We start from the raw sequence: 25139 nt of genomic DNA on the forward strand, positions 1-25139 counted from the left end.
TCTTTGTCTGACTTACCTCACTTGGCATAATACCCTCTCCATCCATTCATACTGTCACAAGTGGTAGGATTTCATTCTCCTTTTTTGGCTGTATAACATTCCATTGTGTGTGTATGTATGTGAATGTGTGTGTGTGTGTGTGTGTGTATCACATCGTCTTTATCCATTCATACATTGATGGATGCTTGATTTCCGTATCTTGGATATTATAAATAAGGCAATAAACATAGGAGGGCATATATCTTTTTGAATTAGTGTTTTGTTTTCTTTGTGTAAATACTTAGATGTGGAATTTCTAGATCATCTGGTAGTTCTGTTTTTAATTTTTTGAGGAACCACTGTAGTATTTCTTGTTTTTATTGTTTTGTTTTTATCATGGCTGTACCATTTTACATTCTTACCAATAGCACACAAGTGTTCCTTTTTCTCTACATGCTAAACACTTGGCACTTCCTGTCTTGACACTAGCCATTCTTACAAGTGTGAGGTGATATCTCTTTGTAGTTTTGATTTGTATTTCCCTGATGATGAATGATGTTGAGCAAATTTTCATGTTTCTGTTGGTCATCTGGATGTCTTCTTTGAAATAAATGTCTCTTCAGGTCCTCTGCCCATTTTTTAAAAAAAGATTTTATTTATTTATTTGACAGAGATCACAAGTAGGCAAAGAGGCAGGCAGAGAGGGGGGGGGGGAAGAAGGCTCCCCGCTGAGCAGAGAGCCCGATGTGGGGCTCAGTCCCAGGACCCTGGGATCCTGACCCTGAGCCAAAGGCAGACGCTTTAACCCACTGAGCCATCCAGGCGCCCCCCTCTGCCCATTTTTAACTAGATTACGTGTGTGTGGGTGAGTGTGTGTGCAGTTGTTTGTTTTGGATATTAAGCCTTTATCAAGTACATCATTTGCAAATATCTTTTCCCATTCAGTAGGGTTTTGTTGTTGTTGTTGTTGTTGTTTTTAATAGTTTTGTTGATAGTTTCTTTGTGCAAAAGCTTTTTAGTTTCATGTACTCCAAATCGATAATTTTTGCTTTTGTTTCCCTTGCCTGGGGAGACAAATCCAGAAAAATAAGGCGAATGTCCAAAAGTTTACTGCCTATGTTTTCTTTTAATTGTATGGTTTCAGGTCTTACATTTAGGTCCTTAATCCATTTTGACTTTATGTGTGTATATGGCACAAGTGCTCCGGGTTTACCCCTTTGCATGTAGCCATCCAGTTTTTCAGCACCGTTAATCGAGTAGACTGTCTTTTCCCCAGTGTGTACTCTTGTCTCCCTTGTCATGAATTAATCGTCTTATATGCATGCCTATTTCTGAGCTCTGTTCTATTCCATTGATCTCTGTGGCTAATTTCTGTTGGTGCTATACTACTTTGACTACTATAGCTTTGTATTATAGTTTGAAATTTTGAGATTGTGATGCTTCCGGCTTTGTTCTTCTTTCTCACGATTTTGGCTATTTAGAGTCTTTTGTGGTTCCTACAAATTTTAGGATTATTTGTTCTAGTTTTGTGGAAAACACTATGGGTATTTTGATGGGGATTGCCTTGAATCTGTAGATTGCTTTGAATATTTTGGACCTTTTAGCAGTATTAATTCTTCCAATCAATGAGCATGATACATCTTTCCATTTGTGTTGTTTTCAGTTTCCTTCATCAACATCTTACAGTTTTCAGCATACAGATATTTCACCTCCTTGGTTAAATTTATTTTTAGATATTTTTTGATGCAGTTGTAAATGGGACTTGTTACCATTTTAACAAATGTTTTTGGAAACTTTCTTCCCGATGTAAGTAGTTATGAAGCTGGCTCAAGCAAAGAGCTATAGGCAAATACTCATTTTAATGAATATATGTAGGTAGAGGTTGGACCTAGACCAACTACCTAGGTAGATATGTCAATAAGAGTTCATGAATAGTAAATCCTAAGGACAAGGGTTTGAATATCATCCTTATCACTTACTACATGTGCAGGCTTGGGAAAGTTATTAGAACCAGCCTTATCATCCATGTAATATTACCTTTCAGGGCTGTGAGGATTTGAGAGAATATATGGACAATCCTTAGCCTGGCATTCAGCACCTTCAACTTTCATTATAACTAACCTATTCATATAAGGAAGGGAGAGTGTTGGTTAAGAAGTAATTATACCAATCATTAAGGTGAGCCCAAAAGCATAGTGAGTCAAAGCACCACTACCATCTCATTTAATTATTTGTATGCTTGGTGTTATATTATATTGTATTCTATATTTTGCATATGTTGCAGTGATAGGGCTATGCAAACTACCTGTTAATGACCACTTTTCTTTTTTAAGTAGTAAAAAACTTTTTCAGTAGTAAAAAACATCTTGGAATGTAAGAGGGGACACTGAAAGAAATATAAGGCTATTTCAGTGTCTTATTTAGAGTGGGCATCAGGAATTATAACTATCAGAAAAGGAGTACAGATGAATGCAAGAAAGGGGAGACAGCATTCGGATGTTTAAAGGTTTCAGTCATAAATAAGTGAACTTCGTTTCCTAGTTTAGGCTTAGAGATTGGTTTTCCATTTCCATGTTATTTCCTACATGCATATTCTTTCTGTAAAAAAGCCAACTTGTCAAGTCCTATAACATTTTCTTAGAGGAAGGTAAACAAATGGAAGTGAATAAAGAAGAGAAAGCCTGCCAAATAATTTATCCCTATTCCCATCAGGGCTCTAATGTAATTTGGTTGAAAGAAATCTTAGTAAGTTCAATAGAGTCGTATGATACTTGATTTCAAATAAGAATGCTATTTAAATAGGAGCTTACGAAAGTATAGTATCCTTATACTTTGAGACACTCCCTGGAAACTTGGTGTTTGATGATGGAGTCACATATGAAATTCTGCTCCTGAAGGGAAATAAGCCCATGCTAGGAATAGACTGGTATCATGAGAGAATCGCTTCTCTCCATCTCTGATATATTTGATTAAGTTGTGAGTCTCTAAGGAAAACTATATGAAAATAAACTAGGGGAAAAAATGCTAGGGCAAATATATAGGATAAAAGTACCTAATGATGACAGTTTACCAAAAGATTAAAGACATACTAGTTTTTTTGTTTGTTTTGCTGGGTTTACCTATTGATTTAGAATGGTAATTTTTTAAAAATTCAGTCATTTCTTCATTCACAAACTCTCATTAAGAATGTAAGCTATGCCGTATATTATATGGGCATTGATGATAGATGGATATGGTATTAGACCAACTCAGGTTGTAGATACATTATATGTTACTGAAGGTGATAGTCAAGAATAAAACGTGAGAAGTTCTGTGACAGAGATAAACACAGCGCTATTGACCGTGTAGGGTACTTCCTAACAGTGGTGCTAGGGAATCTGTAAACTTTAATAAGAAAAGTGATTGCAGGGGCAAATTTAGAAAGATAGTAGTCATTAGGCAAGTGAAGCAGAGATGCTTGATTCCGCTAAAGAATGGTCTGGAAATAGAGAAAAAGTTGTTTGCCTGAAGCAAATTTTGTATAACTGGAGTGGAATCTGTGGTGAGAAATGTAGAAATAAGTCTGGAGAGATAAGCAGGGACTAGGTCTTGAAGAGTCCTTCCTCACCCATCATACCACCGCCACCCACTATTCAGTGGTGGTGTGCTGGAGTGAGGGACAGGCTGGCTAGGAGATGTCACACTCAAGTATACAGGAGTTGATTGGGGATCAGTGTGAAGGAAAGATTTTGATTAGACTTTAGAGATGGTCAGGTGAGGAGGAAGAGAAAGTAACCAACTGTGTTTCTGATTTGGGCAACAGGACAGCAAATTTGCCCTTTCCTGAGCTGGGGAAAATTCCTGAGGGGAAGATTGTGGCTTCATTTTTAAACATGTTGTGATTGTGGTATTTATGGCACATTCACATGGAGATACTCAGAATGTATTCAGAATGGATATGTGGAGCTCAGGAAAGAGATGAAGCAATTTATGTAAATCACGTGGCCTTCAGTGTACAGGCTGGAAGCTGCGGGTGTGGAGGAGGTAACAGAGAGAGGAAGACAAAGGTGGAGGACAGGTCAGAAAAAAACCAAAACGCTTAAAGACACTGAGATGTGGTCACAAGCACAAGAGGATAGCAAAAGGAGAGTGACAGCCATAAATGAAATGTAGAAAGTCTTAAATATGAAAAGTATTCACAAGTTGGAATGTTTTTGAGAGATCATGTAAGATGAGGCCTAAAAACTATGGGTTGGGAAAAGCACAGCAAAAATCCTGGTGACCTTGGAAAGGGAACTTGCTGTGGACAGGAAGGGCAGAATTCTGAAGCCAGTCTTTTATAGAGAAAATAGTCAAAGAGAGAAATCAACTGTTGACTTTTTCAAGAAGCTGGCACTTAGAATGTGATGTAGAACAAAATAAAAGGTTTTTTGTTTTGTTTTTTAAGTTGGTTGGTTTTGAGAGCCTTGCACACATTTAAATGTTGGTAGGAATAAGGATTCTGAAGTGGTTACAATTTAAACAGGGAAATCAATAGAAAATGGTATTTAAAGGCCTTTTATTCTTGCAAAAATAAATGTTCTAGTGATTAGAATGTTTATATAAGCCTGTGATGAGTTCAGCATTTAAAAATAATTCATATTTAGTATTGTCTTTCCACTGGAAACATTTTTTTAATAAACTGAAGTGCTACATCTTTACCAAAAATATCCCCCTTCCCTTTAAAAAAAAAGAAAAGAAAAGAAAAAGGAGGAAAAATAAATATGGTTTAATTATAAAAGAAAATAGCACAAAATTAGGAGGATTCCTCTTACTGATATTCCCCTAGTTCATCAGATGTTACATCAGTCAGTATCCTGGCAAGACAGAGATGGCACACTGATACTGTAAAATTTGAGATTATTTAATAAAGGAGTTATTTAGGGACGTAGTATGCAGAAAGAAACCACAACAGATAGTAAAAGCAGGGGCTGTTATCACCCTTGGACCCAAGGATGTGAGAAGAGGGAAGATTTATCTTAACCTGGAATCAAAGAGAGCTGCCTGCTGCAAGGTCGGGGAACAGCGAGCCCATGCTGATCTCACAGCCTCTTCCGTCCGTGTTACTTCTTGCCGGTTCTACACATCAGCCAAACCCAAGGAAAAGCTAGAGGACAGAGAAGCGTGTGGATAGGTCCTTGATAGTTCAGCCTCCTGGATCCCGAGCAGAGAGAGAAGATGCAGCAAGTTCCAGGAAAGGCCCATGGGAGCTGCCAGTGATGGATGTGACTGTGAAAAAGATAGGAAAGTGGGTAGTCTACCTACTTTCTGACTTTATATTCCTATAGTAGTCAACGTGTCTTAGGAAGTTAAGATTGACACTTGGAAGATTTAGAATGGGTCATGCTCCTCAGATTGGTGGACCAACCTTTATCATCAGTATTTTTATTACTAGCCTTTCAGTATATTAGCAGTGATCCCAGCATCCTCAGGTGCTTCTCAATGATAGTACGAAGATCATCCGTCTGCATGTGACAGCTTCTTACCAAAGTGTCCCTCCGCTTATGCAACATTAAAATAATGGCGATGTCTGTTTTCCAGAGATATTGAAGAAGTGGATGAATACAGTCAATTGTGTAATACACATAATAAGTTATTATTCTTTTCCCATTAAATTGTTTTTGTAGTTTTATAAAAATTATTTAAACTGCCAAGATACTTCAGTAAGAGTAGTAGTTGGTTTTAGTTTAAGGATAGAGTAAATACCCATCCTGCCTGTGCATGCCTTGAAAGGCTGATAGCCTTTGTTCTCAGGGTGCAAGAGCGTGGTCGCTCTGCTCTCAGAAATACTGAGCTGCATACATGAGTTTTCATCATAATAGTAAATGGATACACATCCCTAGACACATGTACTTTACTTTTGTGTATGTTTTGTATGCAGCAACAATAATTTATAAAGGGAATTTTGCTTTAGGAAAGTAACTCTAGTGAACCCTTCATGAATTGCTTATGTTTAATGTATCTCTAATACCTGAGTGAAGGAGCTAAAAGTCACAGAATGTTCTGTGTTCCTTGGCTTATTTTGGTAAGAAAGAGTGTCAAACTCTAGGATGACAGATTGAAATAAATGTTTTTGTAGACATGAAACCATAATGTTTGAATATGGTGAAAGTAGATATTATCCAGGGAAATTACAAAATCCGAGTTTCCTATAAATTTTATATATAGATTACTTGGAGTACTTTTGAAATTTTTCTTTGCCGTATCTGTAGTAATAATGAAGGAGAAAAAGAAAGTAATGGTTTGATGACTTTTCCTATATTCAGTACAATGTACTTTGCTGTGTGGGTTTCAGTAAATACTATTTGCTATTCATAATTTATTTGCCACCTACTTTTAAAAGGAAATTGATAAATATCTATTAACTTTAATATTATACTATTTTAAATGCCATAGAAACTAAGAATTTAGTTTTAAATTTCATAAAACACCTAATTTTTAACTCTTCATTTAAACTTTCTCAAGAAGGGAAAAGTAAGACTTTTTGTAGATTGAAACCATTTATTTTGTTACATATTTTTTATGTGTTCCAATACTATTTGGGCCAAAGCTGAGGATTTATGGCCCTTACAGGTTAGAGCTCTTCACCGTATAGTCAATTTGAAAATAAGCTATCACTCACACTGGAAATTGGTTGAGGGAATGTGGATGGATTAGATGAGTGTTTTCAAGAGTAGAAGTGTCTGAAATAATGCTTCAATAGTAGATGAGTATTATCTATGAGCTTTGTATACAAATTTCAACATACTATATTATCTAAAACATTAAAACTGTCGGGGTGCCTGGGGGTCTCAATTGGTTAAGCATCTAAGACTTCGTTTCAGCTCAGGTTGTGATCTCAGGGTCATGAGAGCAAGCCCCGTATCGGCCTCTCTGCTCAGAATGTAGCCTGCCTATGATTCTCTCTCCCTCACTCTGCCCCTCCCATTTGTGTTCTCTCTCTTAAATAAATAAATCTTAAAAAAAAAAATTAAAAACCCCTAAAAACTGTCATCTTATATGATCTCTCAGCCCCTTGCAATGCAAAACGATGACAAGAACGTGTACACACACACACACACGAATATATAGCGCATGTGTGTACATACATATTCATTTTTTACAAACACCTCTTCATCTTAGAAGAGTTGGAAGATTATTCTATTTCCTAGTTTGCTTGGTTTGCAGTATCATTTATCTTGTCAATGTAGATCTTAAAATTATTTAACCTTTTGCAAGAGCATAAAGATCATCTCTTCTGGATCATTAGGCATTTGTACAGTCTGGTTTTGGCGTGGTTTTTAAGTTTGTCTGCACTACCTCCTTACACACACTCCCCAGTGAAAGGCAAACTGCCTTACTCACTGTTCTAATATCAAACCTATTGATTCCCCATTTATAGATTTTGTTCCCTCTCTGCTAAATGGCTTTTTACTGGAAACATGAAAATTTAAAACATCTCGAGACTCTACTCTTTCAGTCCTTACAGACTTTCGTGCACTAAAGGAAACTCTCATTTTTATAATACTGATCTGTACCAGTGCTTTCGCAATTAAGTCTGGCCTTATGGCATTTCTTTTTGTTATATTTTGGACTCTTAACTGGTTTCATATTGTCATTTTGCTTTTATTGTTATATAGGTTCTGGTCACTCTTTTTGTTTGTTTTCTCATCACTCTTTCTGAAAAGTGTTTCCCTGCATTCTCCAGTTGGAGTGCTAAGCATAGAGTCTTACATGGAGGGACAGCTCCATAATATTTACTGGTGGGAACTGAAGTTCTAGCACCACAGAATTACTCAATGAAAAGCATCACTTTAATTTTCAGAGCTAGCATTTTTAATCAATGGACAGACACACTCTTAAAAACATCTTGTGTGTGGGGCACCTGGGTGGCTCAGTTGGTTAAGCGACTGCCTTCGGCTCAGGTCATGATCCCAGGAACCTGGGATTGAGCCCCACATTGGGCTCCCTGCTCAGTGGGGAGCCTGCTTCTCCCTCTCCCTCTGCTGCTCTGCCTGCTTGTGCTCTCTCACTCTGTCAAATAAATAAATGAAATCTTTAAAACAAAACAAAACAAAACATCTTGTGTGTAACTTGAAAATTAATTTTGATAGGTAGCTGTCAAACTGTGTCAGTAACCTATGATAACTCAAACAATTCCAGCCCATAAATATACTTTTTTTAAAAAGATTTTATTTATTTATTTGACAGAGATAGACATAGTGAGAGAGGAACACAAGCAGGGGGAGTGGGAGAGGGAGAAGCAGGCTCCCCACTGAGCAGGAAGTCCGATGCAGGACTCGATCCCCGGACCCTGGGATCATGACCTGAGCCGAAGGCAGACGCTTAACCGACTGAGCCACCCAGGCACCTCACCAGCCCATAAATATACTTAAAGAAAATTAAAAAATCATGATAATATTGGCAAAATTTGTGTAAGACCCATTCATGGGTACATTTATTCCTGAGTCTTCTAAAATACCAATTTAGCTTGAGAAATTTGAACTTGTCTTTATCCTAGTAGAAGTAACTTCCCAGGTGAATCCTTCTTTAAAAAATTCTAGCAGCAGGCTTGGGTTAAAGTGTTCAAATAAGGTATTATACGTGACACCATTAGGGAAGTCAGAGAAAAGCAGAACCATTCTTGCTGAAGTTGGGTTAAGCACCACAAAGCCTTGCCCTCCACTTATCTCTGAGGAACCCTAGGACTCAAAGGATTAGGCATAGAAAATCACTGTAATCTTGATTGGATTATTTGTTCTTGGGGTGTTGAGTTTGCTAAGTTCTTTATAGATTTTGGACACTAGCCCTTTATCTGATATGTCGTTTGCAAGTATCTTCTCCCATTCCGTCAGTTGTCTTTTGGTTTTGTTAACTGTTTCCTTTGCTGTGCAAAAGCTTTTGATCTTGATGAAATCCCAATAGTTCATTTTTGCCCTTGCTTCCCTTGCCTTTGGTGATGTTCCTAGGAAGACGTTGCTGTGGCTGAGGTCAAAGAGGTTGCTGCCTGTGTTCTCAAGGATTTTGATGGATTCCTTTCTCACATTGAGGTCCTTCATCAATTTTGAGTCTATTTTCATGTGTGGTGTAAGGAAATGGTCCAATTTCATTGTTCTGCATGTGGCTGTCCAATTTTCCCAACACCATTTATTGAAGAGGCTGTCTTTTTGCGTTGGACATTCTTTCCTGCTTTGTCAAAGATTAGTTGACCATAGAGTTGAGGGTCTATTTCTGGGCTCTCTATTCTGTTCCATTGATCTATGTGTCTGTTTTTGTGCCAGTACCATGCTGTCTTGATGAAGACAGCTTTGTAATAGAGCTTTGAAGTCTGGAATTGTGATGCCACCAACTTTGGCTTTCTTTTTCAATATTCCTTTGGCTATTCGAGGTCTTAATCCAATCAAGAAATGGGCAGAAGACATGAACAGACATTTCTGCAAAGAAGACATCCAGATGGCCAACAGACACATGCAAAAGTGCTCCACATCACTCGGCATCAGGGAAATACAAATCAAAACTACAATGAGATATCAACTCACACCAGTCAGAATGGCTAAAATTAACAAGTCAGGAAATGACAGATGCTGGCGAGGATGCGGAGAAAGGGGAACCCTCCTATACTGTTGGTGGGAATGCAAGCTGGTGCAACCACTCTGGAAAACAGCATGGAGGTTCCTCAAAAAGTTGAAAATAGAACTACCCTATGACCCAGCAATTGCACTACTGGGTATTTACCCTAAGGATACAAACGTAGTGATCCGAAGGGGCACGTGCACCCAAATGTTTACAGCAGCAATGTCTACAATAGCCAAAGTATGGAAGGAACCTAGATGTCCATCATTAGATGAATGGATAAAGAAGAGGTGGTATATATACACAATGGAATATTATGCAGCTATCAAAAGAAATGAAATCTTGCCATTTGCGATGACGTGGATGGAACTAGAGGGTATCATGCTTAGTGAAGTAAGTCAGTCGGAGAAAGACAACTATCATATGATCTCCATGATATGAGGAAGTGGAGATGCAACATGGGGGGTTAAGGGGGGAAGGAGAAGAATAAATGAAACAAGATGGGATTGGGAGGGAGACAAACCATAAGTGACTCCGAATCTCACAAAACAGACTGAGGGTTCCTGGGGGGAGGGGGGATGGGAGAGGGTGGTGGGGTTATGGACATTGGGGAGGGTATGTGCTATGATGAGTGCTATGAAGTGTGTAAACCTGGCGATTCACAGACCTGTACCCCTGGGGATAAAAATACATTATATGTTTATAAAAAAATTAAAAAATTAAAAAAAATAAAATCACTATAATCAGTATTGTTATAATTTCATGCTTTTGAAATCTATCCAGGATTCCTGACGAGATGATGCCATGGGTCCATGCTTCAACATTTCCTCTATTCCAAACACAGCGAAGCTAGATGGAAGAGTTATCACAAAGAAAGGCTTAGAGACGTGACAGATTTCAGCATGGGGCAAAACTGGAGTAGAACCAGAGAGGAGAGATCAGGCATGGTTCCAGGTTCTCAAGCAAATACAAGATGAGAGATGCCTAATGGCAGTCTGGAATGGAGGGCTCTTCTTCAGCACTAACTTATAAAAAGAGCCTCAACATTTTTACCGCTTTACAGGAAATTATAGCCCTGATGAGACAAGAGAATGAGGGGCAGGAAGACAAAAATACAGTTTCAGGACTAAGTGTAGCATCTGGGGGAGGTCGAGTACTTGTCAGGAACTAGTTTGCCACGGAAGTATCAGTGCCCTTGGTTAGCATCAGTAAAGTCATTTTTCTGAAACAACTCATCCTATGAGCAAGACTTGGGCTTGTCTCTTGAAGTCCGGCCGACAAGAGACTCTGGAATTAGTAAAATGCACCATGCCAGGAAGACACAGAGTCATCTTACATTGAACCGCTGTGACCTACATTATGTACCCGGTGACCACCCGGGACTTACAACCATGTGGAAATTGATGAACATTCAAGTAATGGTTGCTGTAATTGCAAATGAGCATAATGGCAGGGACATTAGGGAAGCAGCAGAGACACAGAGAGCTCTACTTGGACATAAAAGTTTAGTCTAAAATCAATTCAGACGACATAGTATACACAGTAGACTTTATACATACACGCCTGTATAACAGTACATGGTGCGCAGCTGGGAAACGATTCTGTCAACAAACTTCTTTTTGAAAAATCAAAAAGAACTATAATATATAATTTAAATATAAGACCAGAAAGATGAGGGATGATATAATAAACTGTCTTACTATTTCATTAGAAAAAATTCATTTTTTAAAAATGATGATTATTACCCCCAGCCAACAGGAGCTGTTCTGATGGTGCATTGACATGCACTTCCTCTAACAGCTGTATCCCAGTTCACAAGCGCTGTGATGGTTTGGTCGACTGCATGGATTTCCAGCTTGATGAGTCCAGCTGCACAGGTACTCTATTTCCATTAACATATTCTTTACAATATAAGCCAGTAACTTAACCCTGTAGATGATAAAAATAACAAAACTTGAAATTCTTAATAATTGCCAAGTATGGAACAATTGGATTTCTATTATTGGTTTAGGGCAGGAAGAATATTAACATTAACATATAAAAAGCTTATAAATATATAGTATAATATATAACACATATAATATATATAAATATATAATGAATTCATGCTTATTCTATATAAATGAATGTCCCCCAATGAAGAAAAATCAAACACTAAATTTTAAGTTAATAAAACTTAAAGTTAATAGTATTTGATAATCTCTTTGATGCAAATTGCTTGGTTTTTAAAATAAGGAAACAATCTAACATGTTATTAATTTTTTAATCATAATTTTCCCACTTCTCCATTTGCACGATCTAGTCATGTTTAAAAGTCAGTTTATTAAGCTTGAGACTGACTTTTAAAAATTTTTCTCTCCTGACCCTGGAATATTTATCAGAGCTGATAATGTATGTTTGTGATTATACTTTGATCAGAACTGCTTTAAAATTCTCTAATTTATTGTAGTCCATTGCTAACATCTCTCCTGGGTAATTGAACTTTTATTTCATGCAGGAGATATATGAAATAATAGATAAGTAGGGGCAATATAAATCTCTCACAATGAAAATACAAAGTTATAATAAAAGATATATTCAATCATATATTCTAAATAAATTGGAGATATTTAATATCAAAACTAGGAGAGAATATATTCTTTGTATCTTTCAAGATCGCAGACTATTATGAGATAAGTGACAAAAGCATGATAATTATAATCAGATCACAGTGCAAGAAAGTCTTATTTTTTATGCTGCTGAAATGAATACTCACAGAGCACTGAATTTTATGAGTACAAAAGGAAATCAAGAAGCGAGCAAATCTGGTCCCATAAAATATGCAAAGATGAACGGTCTCTGCCATTATTTCTGTACCAGGCATGCTTATACATCAGATTGATACCCAAAGGAAATGCTTTCACTTTCTTTCCAGAGTAAGAAAAATATAAACAAGATAGTTTCAGTCTTTGAAACTATTAAGACAAAGCACTGATATCCAGTACCCAAATTTATTTGCATAAAGGTTAGATTTTTGTTCAGGATAGTCCTCAGTGAGAACAAATATACCATAACATGTGATGTGTTATTGTCTGACTATGTATTTTACTTTTCTCATTCATCCTGACAACGTGGAGGTAGTGACCGAGAGCACATTCTGGTGGCCCCATCGAGTTGAGTCATTCAGCAATTCATTCACAGTTCATTTACACGTCATTCTGCCCCAGCTACTGGGTTACAGTAATATAAGGAACTAGTGAAACAGTTTTCAGAAATAAAATTCACATTATATTTTTTGCTCTCTATATTTTCTGTGCTTTTTAGTTTGTCAAACAAATATGATGAAGTCAATGCTTCTGTGGTTAAGAATGTGTCTCAGCTTAATCCACACTAAGAGGTGTCAATGCCCATGACACCTTCCTCTTTCTTTCCAAACATCATATCCCTTTATGGGTAGCATTTCATAGACTTTATGAGCCCGATCCTGACAGCATCCAATAATGTCCCTGGTCGCACAGCAGGCGGTGAGCATCTGGTCTCCCCTCACCTGAGGTTTAAGTCATTAACGGGAACATTGACCTCAGGCCCTATGTAAGTGTTGCAGGTTAAGTATATTTCGACAAGGCCGTGTGTTCCCAAGTTATGTTAGAAAGGCATATTATTTTCAAGTTTTGGTTGCTTATGCAGCAGAAAGTTATTGAACAGAATGTGTCTGGTTTAATTTAAATTGGGAGTTTTTTCCAGTCATCTGTAGTACTGGAGGTTAATGAAAATTATGTTAAGGTAATACTCTAATTATGATATTCATCCTTTGAAGTAGAATAAGGAAAAGGCATCAAAAATATAAAGTTGTAGGGATGCCTGGGTGGCTCAGTCAGTTAAGCATCTGACTTCAACTCAGGTCATGACCTGGGGGTCCCGGGATCAAGCCCTGCACCAGGCTCCCTGCCCAGTAGGGAATATGCTTCTCCCTCTCCCTCTGCCCCTCCTTTCTCCCACCGCTGGTGCTCATTCTCACTCTCAAATAAATAAATAAATAAAATCCTTGAAAAAAAATGAGGTTTTAGGATGGGATATTATGAATACAATTTAATATGTTTAATAATAATAATAGTAATGCCTAATAATATTTCAGAGGGTTTTATTTTTATTAAGTTTTTAAAAAAATTTAATTCCAGTGGTCTCAACATGTAGTATTATATTAGTGTCGGGTGTACAGTACAGTGATTCATCACAGCCGTGCCTCACTCTGTGCTCGCTTTGATAAGTGTGCGTTTCATCCCTTCACCTCTTTCACCCATCCCACTCCACCTCCCTTTTGCTCTATTTTAAATGAATACCCTCCGTTAGAGTTACTGTTCTTTCCAACAAGAACATTTTTTACTCGAAGCATACACCAAACCAAAGCACTATAGAGTAGAACTATGCCAGATTTCTAAGCCATAGTTAATCTTCCCTGCAGTCCCTGTGCTGGGATTTCAAGATAAAGAGAACAGTCTGTGCCCACTGGGTATTTGGTTTACTGCACCAAGCCATTTGGTTTTCTGAAAGATTCTTAGATCCATATAGCTCCTGAAACTACAGGCAGGTGATTGCAGGTGTATATCTAATCCATGACAGTGCATAAATACTGTACCATTCAAAGAAGTTCATGATCATAATATCAAGAACAGCAAGGGGTTATACAGAAATTCTGACCTGAATAGCAGATCATTTGACATTTTTAAACCAATACACTTAGGTGTTAGAGGACTGGTATTTAGTTCAATATCTTTTGCTCCTTTGCTGTTAACTTGAGCAAATTGTATTATTAACCAGTTTCCTTCTCTGTGAAAAAGGATCTCTATGAATATACCACATAATGCTATGAGGATTAAATGAGGTAATGCCAGTAAAACTCTTAAGACAGTCTTGACCCAGATCAGGTCTTCAGTAAATGATAGTGGTAGTGGTGCTCATAATGGTACAGGGGAGAAGGAAAGGAAAAGCTGGAGAGAGCACTGGTAATAGAAATTAGGTTTCATGGGCAGTTTAAACAATCCCCAAATACAGAGAGCTGGCTGAGAACAATTATTTAATACATTATGCATACGTAACTCACTAGTATAGAAATGTTACAAATACCTTTCATTTTATCTTCTCAACAGCCCTAGAAGGCAAGGTGATAGATATAATTCTCACTTTAAACATGAGAAAGCTTAGACTTAAACCGCTTAGTCCAAAGTTACACAACCCATTAACTGAGCAGGTGTCAATGAGGGAGAACCAGGACTTACGTGACTGTCAGTCTTCTCAGCAGTCCACTGTACGAGAGCTCTCACTTCCTAGGCCTCCTGCTGAATCATACTGGCCTCCAGATACATGGTCATAATAACCAATGCAGGAGAGTACAAGGCGGCGAGACACTGATGTGGCTGAGCCTGAGGTTCTCCTATCAACTCCATAGACCCTGACTTGCCATTTGAGAGCTGCTTATATCCTGGGAGTTTAATCTCTTCATTGCTAACTAGTCATAGACCCCTCCCTGCCCATTTCAGCTGTTCCCTACTTTAAATTGTTTTGAGTAAAGTAAAGGTGAAAATATGTTGTACTGTGTCTTCCCATTCTTATGGGATAAAGAACCTGTGGAGGTCATCTACAAACAGTCTCTCTTCCAAAACACCGAGTTTAACTCCTTGCTCTGGCCAGTGCTTCTTTTCCACTGTGCTCCATTATCCAGGGTAATAAAATGCATATTTAAATTTCCACAGCTTTATTTTGATGTAAAGCAGGCCTGTGTTTTACTCTCCGCAATCAAGGTAAATACTAATAACCCCAGGAAAAAAATATGTGCAGCTATGTGTATTTTGATGTTCTGTAATATCAGACACTCTACGTTGTTTTTTTTTTTTTATAAAAACAAAGCCCTTATGTGAGGAAGACTGAAATTGTACTTAAGACCAAACATAACCATAAAATGGTTTATCTGAAAGGTTTCTAGCTATTTATGCTTTATCATGCTGGTGGGCTGTTTTTAGTCAAACCAGCTAATTTCTTGTTTAGGAAGGAAATTTCACATCTGTCGTGTTCAGCTGAGCATGCCCGAAAGCCTGAGGGATGTAGCTGTACCCCCATCTTTAGTACCACACTCCCGTGCTATAATTAAATAGGGAGGAGGAGGGAAGGCAAGATTGGAACTACGGTTGACCCTTAAGTAGCACAGGTTCAAGCTGTGAGGCTCCACTTACAGGCAGAGTTTTTACAGGAAAGTACTGGAAATGCAGTTTCTCTTCCTTTGATTTCCGTAATAGCATTTTCTTCTCCTTGCTTACTTTATTGCAGCAGTACAGTATATGATACACATCATATATAAAAGATATGTTCACCCACTGTTTATATTACCACCGACTGTTTGTATTATCACCAACTGTTTATATAAAAGATACGTTCACCAACTGTTTATATCATCAGTAAGGCTTCCAGTCAACAGTAGGCAATTGGTAGTTAAGTTTCGGGAGAGTTCAAAGTTATCTATGGGTTGTTAACTGTGCGAGGGTCAGTGCCCCAAACCCCCACGTTGTTTAGGGGCCAGCTACATTCCTGGAAAAGCAAATCACTGGAAACCTTTGAGAGCAAAAAGAACACCAGACACATGGTATATTGCAAATTCGTTCCCACACTGCAACCTTCCTCCTTCCCTATTTTTCCTCTTTCATACTCCCTCTTCTGCCCCCTTTCCAGTGTTCAGTGACTGACTCCACAATCTGACTCTCTCTAGTTGCCCTTCAAAGTTCTTCTCCGAGGAATATTTTCCTACATGGCATTTTTGCTTCTCCTTATTACTTTTCTCCTATTGTTCATTACCATCATCCTTTCCCTACCCAAGTAAATTGTTTCTCTTTCTGCTAAGGTTAGTCTGCTCCTGTGAAGTCAAATACTGTATCTTTGTGACCCCATGACACCTAATAAAATGATCTCAAGTGATTTTTGAGGGGCAAGCCTGAAAATTGATGATAGCTGAAAGGCAGAGGAAGAAATCCAAAGCTTCAAATCCATGCCCTAGCCTGTATTTTATCTGAGCTTCAGACCTGCAAATAATATTGCCCAAGGAATACTTCCACTTCGATGTCCCCGTAGGGACTTAAAACACCAGCATCTTTCCCTACAAATTCTCCCTTCCCCACAGATCCCCCAATTCAGTGAATGAAACCACCAGCTAACCAGAGGCCCAGCCAGAATCTTTAACATTACCCTTTATTCTTCCAAATAATCACCAGGATCTTTCAATCCCAACATTTAAATATCTTACAAATCCCCACAATTCTCAGCCTCCTACCCCACCTCTTTGATTCAGGCAACCACCATTTCTTACTGGATTATTACAAAAAGCTCTTAACTGGGCTCTTGCATTTTAGTATTAGCCCTTCTGTTGACTTTACATACTGGATCCAGAATTGTCTTTTTAAAGCATGAAACATGCACTTAGTTTCTTAAAATTCTGGCTTCCTAGGTTAAAGCTTAAACTGCTCACTGAGCCTATATGAGCTGGCCCCTGTGTGTCTCTGACCTTCTCCCATACTCTCTTTGCATGATCAGTCCAACCAGGCTGAACCTCCTTCCGATCCGCAAACATACCACACTCTCTTCATGGGCCTCTGAGTCTTTATGACTATATTTAAACACACACATACACCCCCATACCCAAATGAATGCTGATTTTCTTCTGAAAAGCTTTTTTTTTATTCCCCAGATTTGATTTAGGTGCCCTTCTTGGTACTCCGATTACCCTTGTTATATCCATTCCAAGTTATACTAATTTTAATATTGTATTTTAATTCCCTAGTCATTTTTTTTGCATTTTCTATAAAGCTGGAAGGTCAACATTAGCAAAGACCACAATTGTCTCTTTTTTATTATTTTTTTATTTTTTATTTTATTTATTTATTTATTTATTTATTTATTATTTTTATTTATTTTTTAAGGACTTTATTTAGCCACTTGACACACGCACAGAGAGAGAGATCATAAGAGAGGCAGGCAGAGAGAGAGGGGGAAGCAGGCTCCCGGCTGAGCAGAGAACCCGATGCGGGGCTGGATCCCAGGACCCTAAGATCATGCATGACCTGAGCCAAAGGCAGAGGCTTATTAACCCACTGAGCCACCCAGGTTCCCCTGTCTCTTTTTTAGGTCAACATTTCTTAAGCATGTGCCATGAGCTAGGTGTTTTCTAACATTCTCAACAACTCCGAGATAGGTAATATTTTTAACCCAGTTTGACAGAGAGGAACCAGAGATACAGAGAGATTAACTAGCTTATCCTGTATTATACAGCTAATTAAGTTGAGTTGAGATTCTTTCTTAGGCAGTCTGGCTCTGGTGCCTACAGCTTGAATAATTTTGTAAACTTCCTGTATTATATATTATTATATATCCAGTGCCTAGCCTAGTGCTGGATATTAACAGATGCTCAGAATAGATACGTTGAATTACAAGTTTCCACCAAGTATTGGAGGTAAGACAGTCCAACCAGGGAAGAATGGTATCCTGTAAGAGAGAAGTTGTTAAAAAAAAAAAAAGAAAAGAAAAGAAAAGAAAAGCAAAAAGCCAAGAAAAGCAATTTGGGGATTAAGTGAGTAAGGAAACCAACAGGTCTTAGTAAGTAGATCAGGATACATGTGAGGATCCAAGGATACTGTAAAGAAACCTGAAGAGCTAAAGGCACTAACCACTTCCAGTGTCATACCTGTGTGACAGTATCTAGCTTCTTTTTAATCTATAAGCAAACCACCTTTGAAGATAAATGTTGATGCTAACCTAGGAGTGGGGAATGATACAAGCAGCAATAGAGCAGGGCCAGGGAAACAAAGGTCAATTTGAGCTATGCTGATGTTTGCCGTGGATGCAAAGGTCGGACATGCTCATGCACAAGTGACATTTTACCAAGAAGACAAGGACACCCAGGAAAGCATTGTCTGTCATGATAGGGACTCATGTGTGGAACTGAAGACAATAACTGTTGCATTAAAGAACAAATTTCAGTATAATCACAAATATGTCTTGCAGACAGGTTCTAAATAAGTAGATTTTACTAATCCAGGGGAGGAAAAGAGTCTTCTCTTGTGGTCAACCACTCAGGCATGTGAAGAGAATGAACACATCAAGGGCGGCAAGGGCCACGGAACAAATTTGTGGGCCACAGAGAAGTAGCCCAGGAGAATTCTTGTTCTTTTAGAAGCAATTTATTCTCAGTGGCTAGATTTAATGCAGCAATTAACAGTAATATGTCCTCCTCCTTCCTAATAATATTTACAGTTAACTGTGGACTTTGTGATGCTTCTTTGTAGAGTGCCCGTTGGGTTACTGCAGAAATGGTGGGAATTGTGTAGTGGAGAAGAACGGCCCTGTGTGTCGGTAAGGAGCATTGTCTACTTTGTCTTTGAACAGTTATTGCCATTGGCTTACTTATTTTTCTCAAAGGTGATATAATACAACACCAATGAACACAAAGTTATTAAGGCAAAAATAGTGGATAATGGCATTATTTGCATTTATCTGTCTGAATAAGAGAAAGGAAGATGTGGGTATATTTTAGAAAAAAGATGGCAATTATTTAACATGATTTTATGTCTTAACATTTTGTATTATATAGGACGTAGTTTTAATACTCATTCGTTCTTATTTTTAATATTTATATCAGATTATAAAAAGATGTTATATATGGGTGTCATCCTATTTCAGATGAACTTAGTATCTGTATTTCCTTATTCCCTTTTTATTTCACATTTCATATTCCTCTTTTCTAACAACAAAGGATAAAATTAATTCATAAGTAAGACCTTTTTCTAGTTTAAGCAGTGGATGTTTATGAGTACCCAAAGTTAAGGTACAGATAAGGAATACATTTGCATGCTTAAAGCAAAAATAAACAAAAACGGTCCTTGTGATTTCTTTGGGGAATTATTTATACTGCATATCAAAGATTGCTTGATTTTTTCCCCTCACCCTTTAGGGAATTGTGCAAAAACAGTTTCATAAATTCCAAAGGAAATGATGCATATTCCATTATATTTGTGTTTATGACTTTTTAATCTAGCAGACCAATGGATATATTACTTTGCTTATTAGAGAACGGATGGTAGTTTGATACTGAAGTCATAACAAAACACACAGTAGTATCTGGAAAACAATGATTGATAGTTGTTTGAATCCTTATAGCCTTCTGAGTCAACACTTGTATTTTAGGAAAAGTTGTTTATGCCTTATAAAAGCAAATATCTCTACCAATTAACACGACAGCAAAATTTTTTTGATGAGATATGTTTAGACACTGTTTTAACATTGTTGTAAGTGAATTATTAATGGGTTTCTCTAAGTGTTTTGTCTCTGTACTTCATTACATAATTTATTTCACAACATCTCAACAAAATTATGCTTTCCCCTGTATCAGTTTCCATGGAAATTAATTTTTACAAACTGTAAGTTGGTGGAAAGAAAGGACGCATCGTATAATTTCTAAAATCTCCTGAAAGAAATTGAGAATGACACCATAAATAATGTCCATCGAATGTCAGCTGAGTGGATAACGTTGTCTAGTGTCAACTATTTACAATAAGGAGGTTTGCATTTTTGTCTTCTCTAACCCTCCCAGACAAGAAAGCTCTCTCAAACTGTAGCTAGTCTTAGCTAAGCAAACAGAGTTTTGCGTTCTTGGCAACATCCTCTGGTACTTAAATAAACTTTAAAAATGGAAATCCAGATGGTGACGTCTGAAATGAGTTTCTCTCACATGAGAAAACTCTTAACATGAGGGAGAAGATGCAGTGGGAGGATTAAGAGGCAAAGGGACCAGAGAAAGGAAATCGGTGTGACAAATGTAGAAAGAAATTTATTAATCAAATGTTTTAAAATAGCATTTTTGGTAATACATAATACTTTTCAGATAGTGAAATAACTAATTGCCACCAGTATAAACAAATGTTTGGAATTAGTGTTCTTTTCAACATAGGCATGAAAAATGACTTGTGAGGTGGTTTTTTTTTTTTTTCACATTACAACATGGTAGTTTCTTCATTCAAATTCTAATTACTTTAAAGCCATGAACTGCAAAAGTAAACATATGTATATTACAATAAACTTTTAGAAGGCATATACTAGTATATCAGGCAGAAAGTAGAAACCCCAACATCTAAATCCCACTTTGTAGTAGTAGTTTTCTCTCCACTTAAATATGGTTTTCCTTTCACCAACACATGTACCCACACAAGCACACATTTGTTTCTTATAGAAATATGAATTATACTTTATACATTCACTTTGTACCTTGTTTATGTTTTTTTTTTTCTCTTAATAAAATATTGTGCTGTTGTTCCATGTCGGTACATCTGGCTCCTAGATCCATCACTTCTTGGCTGTGTAGTGTTGAGTAAATTTCCCAATCTAATGTGTCCAGCTTCTTCTCTGGCAAACTGGACAAGATAATAGCACCTACTTCACAGGGTAGTTGTGAGACTTGAAGGGATTAAATATGTGAGACACTTGGTACTGTGTCTGACATACAAAAGATACTATAGGAAGGCTAGCCATCAGAACTATTATATCATCCCTTTTTATGCTGTGTAGTCTGCAATATTTAATGTAGGGTTTGTCATCATTTAAATAACCCCATTAATACTATTAATGGTTGCTTAGTTTCTTTCTTAAATATTTGCTTTCACAAATAATCTTGCAGCATGCATCCTTTGACTTGTACTTGCACAATTCTTTAAGCATAACATACCTTACTGAAATCCACAATAACAATGTAAATTATTTCTAGTTGCATTTAGTATCAAATTCATTTCCAATTAAGTTTCCTATCCAGGTCATGTCACACACAGGTATTCTTTTTTGGATTTAAGGTTCAATTAGGGTGGCTTTAGAATGAAAAGCTTTAGAGTAAACATAAAGCACTATGGAAAGATGTTGGCTTTATATCAAACCCCTGTCATTCCCAAGTCTGAGAATTCAAGGTCTCTGTCACTCAAAGAGGTAAGGACAGACCAAAGCCCATCTCTTATCCGGGCATTGTGAATATAAGAACTTAATGGTATCGAAAAGGAGGCTTGTCACGAGAGTCTTTGGGTTTTCTCTTGGAATCTAAGTTATCTTGAGAAAGGACCTTCAGTTTTTACCTGTCATCCTAGAGAAGAGAGACTTAAGGAAAAAAAAAAAAAAGGTCATTTGGGTTGCTGGAAGTTTATAATTATCTGCAAGCATAAAACTACTATGTGAACTATGGTTTTCCATTACCTGAGGACCACCAACAGGGTGGCATGTCTGAGGGCTGAGGAAGCAAATCATGAGCCAGAAGAGGGAAATTATTCCTAATCTAAGGGGGCTTGGTTATTATATTATTTTGATACATCAGTGTGTTTCTTTGAAAAATAGACTGAGCTATGTAATTAAATTCCAAAGGGCAGGAAAGAGATTACAAAGAAAAAAAAAATCAGGTCATCAAAGCTAAAAGAAAGAAATAGGAAACAGTATCAAATTAATGCATATATAATTATATATATACACACATATATAGATAAATTTATTATATATTTCATATGTATGTATACATGAGATCATGTTGTTAGTGAAGGTAGGCAGAAAAATATTAAAGCTTGGGTTAATTTATAGATTTTGAATACAATTTATTAACAACTACCCTATCCCACTAGATTGCACATTCTTAAATTTGCTTGCCAATAAGACACCAGAGTTCCTTTGGATATGTCATAGGCATTAAAGATTTAACATGTCCAAAAAGATCTGGTATGTAGGCAGGCCATATTCTTCTCTTTCTCTCAGATTTACACGCACTGTTCTCTCTACTTAGAATTTTATTTTTCTGCATTTGCCCAAAAGATGCCTTTTAATCCTTTAGAGCCAATATAAATGGCAATTTCTCTGGGAAGCCTTTCCCAGACCAACCAGAGAGAATGCCTCATCCCTCCTTCTGGGTTCCTCTGTTGCTTCCCTCATTCTGTTATTTTACAAGTATTGGTTTTACTAAACTACGTATTGGAACCTGTTACATCCTATGAAGAAATATATTTCCAATTAAAATTTTATTCTTTATGACTATCAAAATTTATTTTGTCCACTTTTTACTAGTTTTATTTGTAAGGATAACTCTTGGACAATTATTGTCACTGAAAATTTAAAAAAAATATATACTATGTTCATACTTTTGGTGCAAAAAAGATTAAAAAATAATCAAAGGCTTTTAAGTATAAACTATATTAAATTAGGATAAATATTTGCTAGAACAGAGCCAAAGTAACAGTTTAAGGAGGAAAATGATCAATTGGAATTTCTAACTGTTAAAGACAGAGTATGTGGGCAAAATTTTGAAGACCATTGTCTTAGAAAATAAGGGTTATATTTTCCACAGCTTTTTATAACTAGTACCTAACACATACTTGACATTGTAAGAGCTATTTGAATAATACACTGACTAAAGTACAAGTGAATGAAATACAAATGGAAAGTCCTGAGATTTCAAGGAAAAGTATCAGTACTTTTAAATATGTTCCTAAAATGTATTAAGATATGAGTAAATAACATATCACAGTCCAAACTGCCAATCACAAAGGAGCTCTTGGGTACTTTATATGTAGACAGCAAACAGTGTAGTGAGGGAGCATATGATATACTCATTATACTATAAAACAAAAATCACTCCAGTGTATAGGACAGAACAGATACCCATAGGAAATATTCATTAAAGAAAGTCTGCTTTGCTACAATGACAGAAGAGGGTACTCTTAAACTAGGAATCTTGTAAACTACCTCAACTCTTCAACCCCAGACTTAAAATTAAGAGGTAAGTGTAGTTATCCATCTATAAAAAGCCACTGTTTAAAATAAAATTCAGCTTATGAACTCTCTCCTTTTCCCCATCAAAAACAAAACAAACAAAAACAAAGAAATGTGAAGCAAAAAAGAAATTACTCCAAGACCCTGACTCCAAACTGAATTAAATATTAATTCAGTTAAATTTAGGGAAAGGGGGTGGGGTGGGGAGTAAAACTTAATTGGGATTTTAAAGTCCAAATACAACTAGATAACAAAACAGTAAGAATCAAATAAGAGTGGATTGAAGCCGGGAAGGAAATGAAATAGAAAGGAAAGACTAAATTATAATACTTCTCCCAAGAGAGGATAGATTCAAATTAAATCTATTAAAGAATTCTGAACAAAGTTGGAAAAATAACCAAGAGAACAAAAAGGAGATAAAGTACATAATTCAAAGAGAAAGTAGTTGAAGTAGAAGATAAAGAACATGTATATAATTGGGGTTCCTAAAGAGGAAAACTGTGGAATGGAACTAATATTCAAAACTGTAATCCAAGAAAACTTTCAGAAATGAAAGAAGAATGAATTTGCATGATGATAGGGCCAGAAGTTACCTGGGAAATTTGACACAAAGCCAGAAACTCCAAGACATGGCCTAATAAAAATATGGAACTTCAAAATGAAGAAAAATATACTCCTTCAAGAATGGGAAGGATAGATGTTTTGCCTGATATTATCTACACACACACACAAAGATAGATAGATAGATAGATAGATAGATATTTTATACACACACACACACACACATACCTCCTCAGGGCCTCTAGGGAAAAAGAACAAATAATAAAGGGATAGTCTAGTATTAGACTTCTGAAAGCTAAGAAACAAGGAAACCCATTGTGATTGTCCCAGTGTTGTAAAAAAAGTCTTTGACAAAATTCAATTACCATTCCTGTTATTTTTTTAAAGGCACTAAGGAAAATATGAATTGGTATTCAACTGATATAAATCCTTATTAAATTCAGCATCTTACTTGACAGAGAATTATGAGAGACATTACCATTAAGATTGGGAACAAAGGCACACATGACCTCTGTCTTCACTGCTATTTAATATCAAATGAGAGGTAGTAGGCAACATAATTTGACCATAAATAAATAAATAAGAATTAATAAAGGGTTACCTGGGTAGCTCAGTCAGTTAGGCGTCTGACTCCTGATTTTGGCTCAGGTCCTAATCTCAGAGTGATGGGTTCGAGCCCTGCATCAGGCTCCGTGCTCAGGGTGGAGTCTGCTTGAGAATCTCTCTCTGTCTCAAAATAATAATAATAATAATAATAAAGTTAAATTATCATGATAGTATCCCAGGAGAACCCTAGGGAATTAATCATAAAAAGTTATTAAAAAATTAAAAACAATTCAGTAAGTAAGGTTGGGGTACATAAAATTAGCATTGAGACAACAGTGTATGTACACAAACAAAACTAGAGGGGCAAAAGGAAAAGAAAATATATTCACAATAAAAACAAAACAGGAAAAGAAAATATATTCACAATAAAAACAAAACAGATAAAATATTTAGGAATAAACTTAAACCACAACTCTATGATAAAAAACAATCCCCAAAGAGTTGAACAAGTAGAAACCCATTTTCTTTTCTGAATAGCAGGCTCAAAATAGTAAGGATCTTAGTTCTTCCTAAATTAATCTATATATTTAATGAAATTCCAACAAAAACACCCACAAGCTTTTTGTGGGATTAAATAATTTGATATTAAAGTTCCTATGGAAAATGAACATGGGACTAGC

General features: G+C 36.7%; 1 protein-coding gene across 1 annotated transcript in view; it reads left to right on the top strand.

Annotated features, from left to right (window-relative positions):
- MALRD1 (MAM and LDL receptor class A domain containing 1) overlaps positions 1 to 25139 on the top strand; it is a gene marked incomplete at its 5' end in the record, with an annotated part of 744051 nt that overhangs the window by 603245 nt on the left and 115667 nt on the right. The window contains 2 exons of the mRNA XM_080810106.1: positions 11301 to 11426; positions 18852 to 18918. Of these exons, the coding sequence (XP_080666232.1) occupies positions 11301 to 11426; positions 18852 to 18918 (193 nt within the window). The remainder of the gene's footprint in view (positions 1 to 11300; positions 11427 to 18851; positions 18919 to 25139) is intronic.

Source organism: Martes martes (genome assembly GCF_963455335.1).
Source record: "Martes martes genome assembly, chromosome: 8".
Taxonomy (NCBI): domain Eukaryota; kingdom Metazoa; phylum Chordata; class Mammalia; order Carnivora; family Mustelidae; genus Martes; species Martes martes.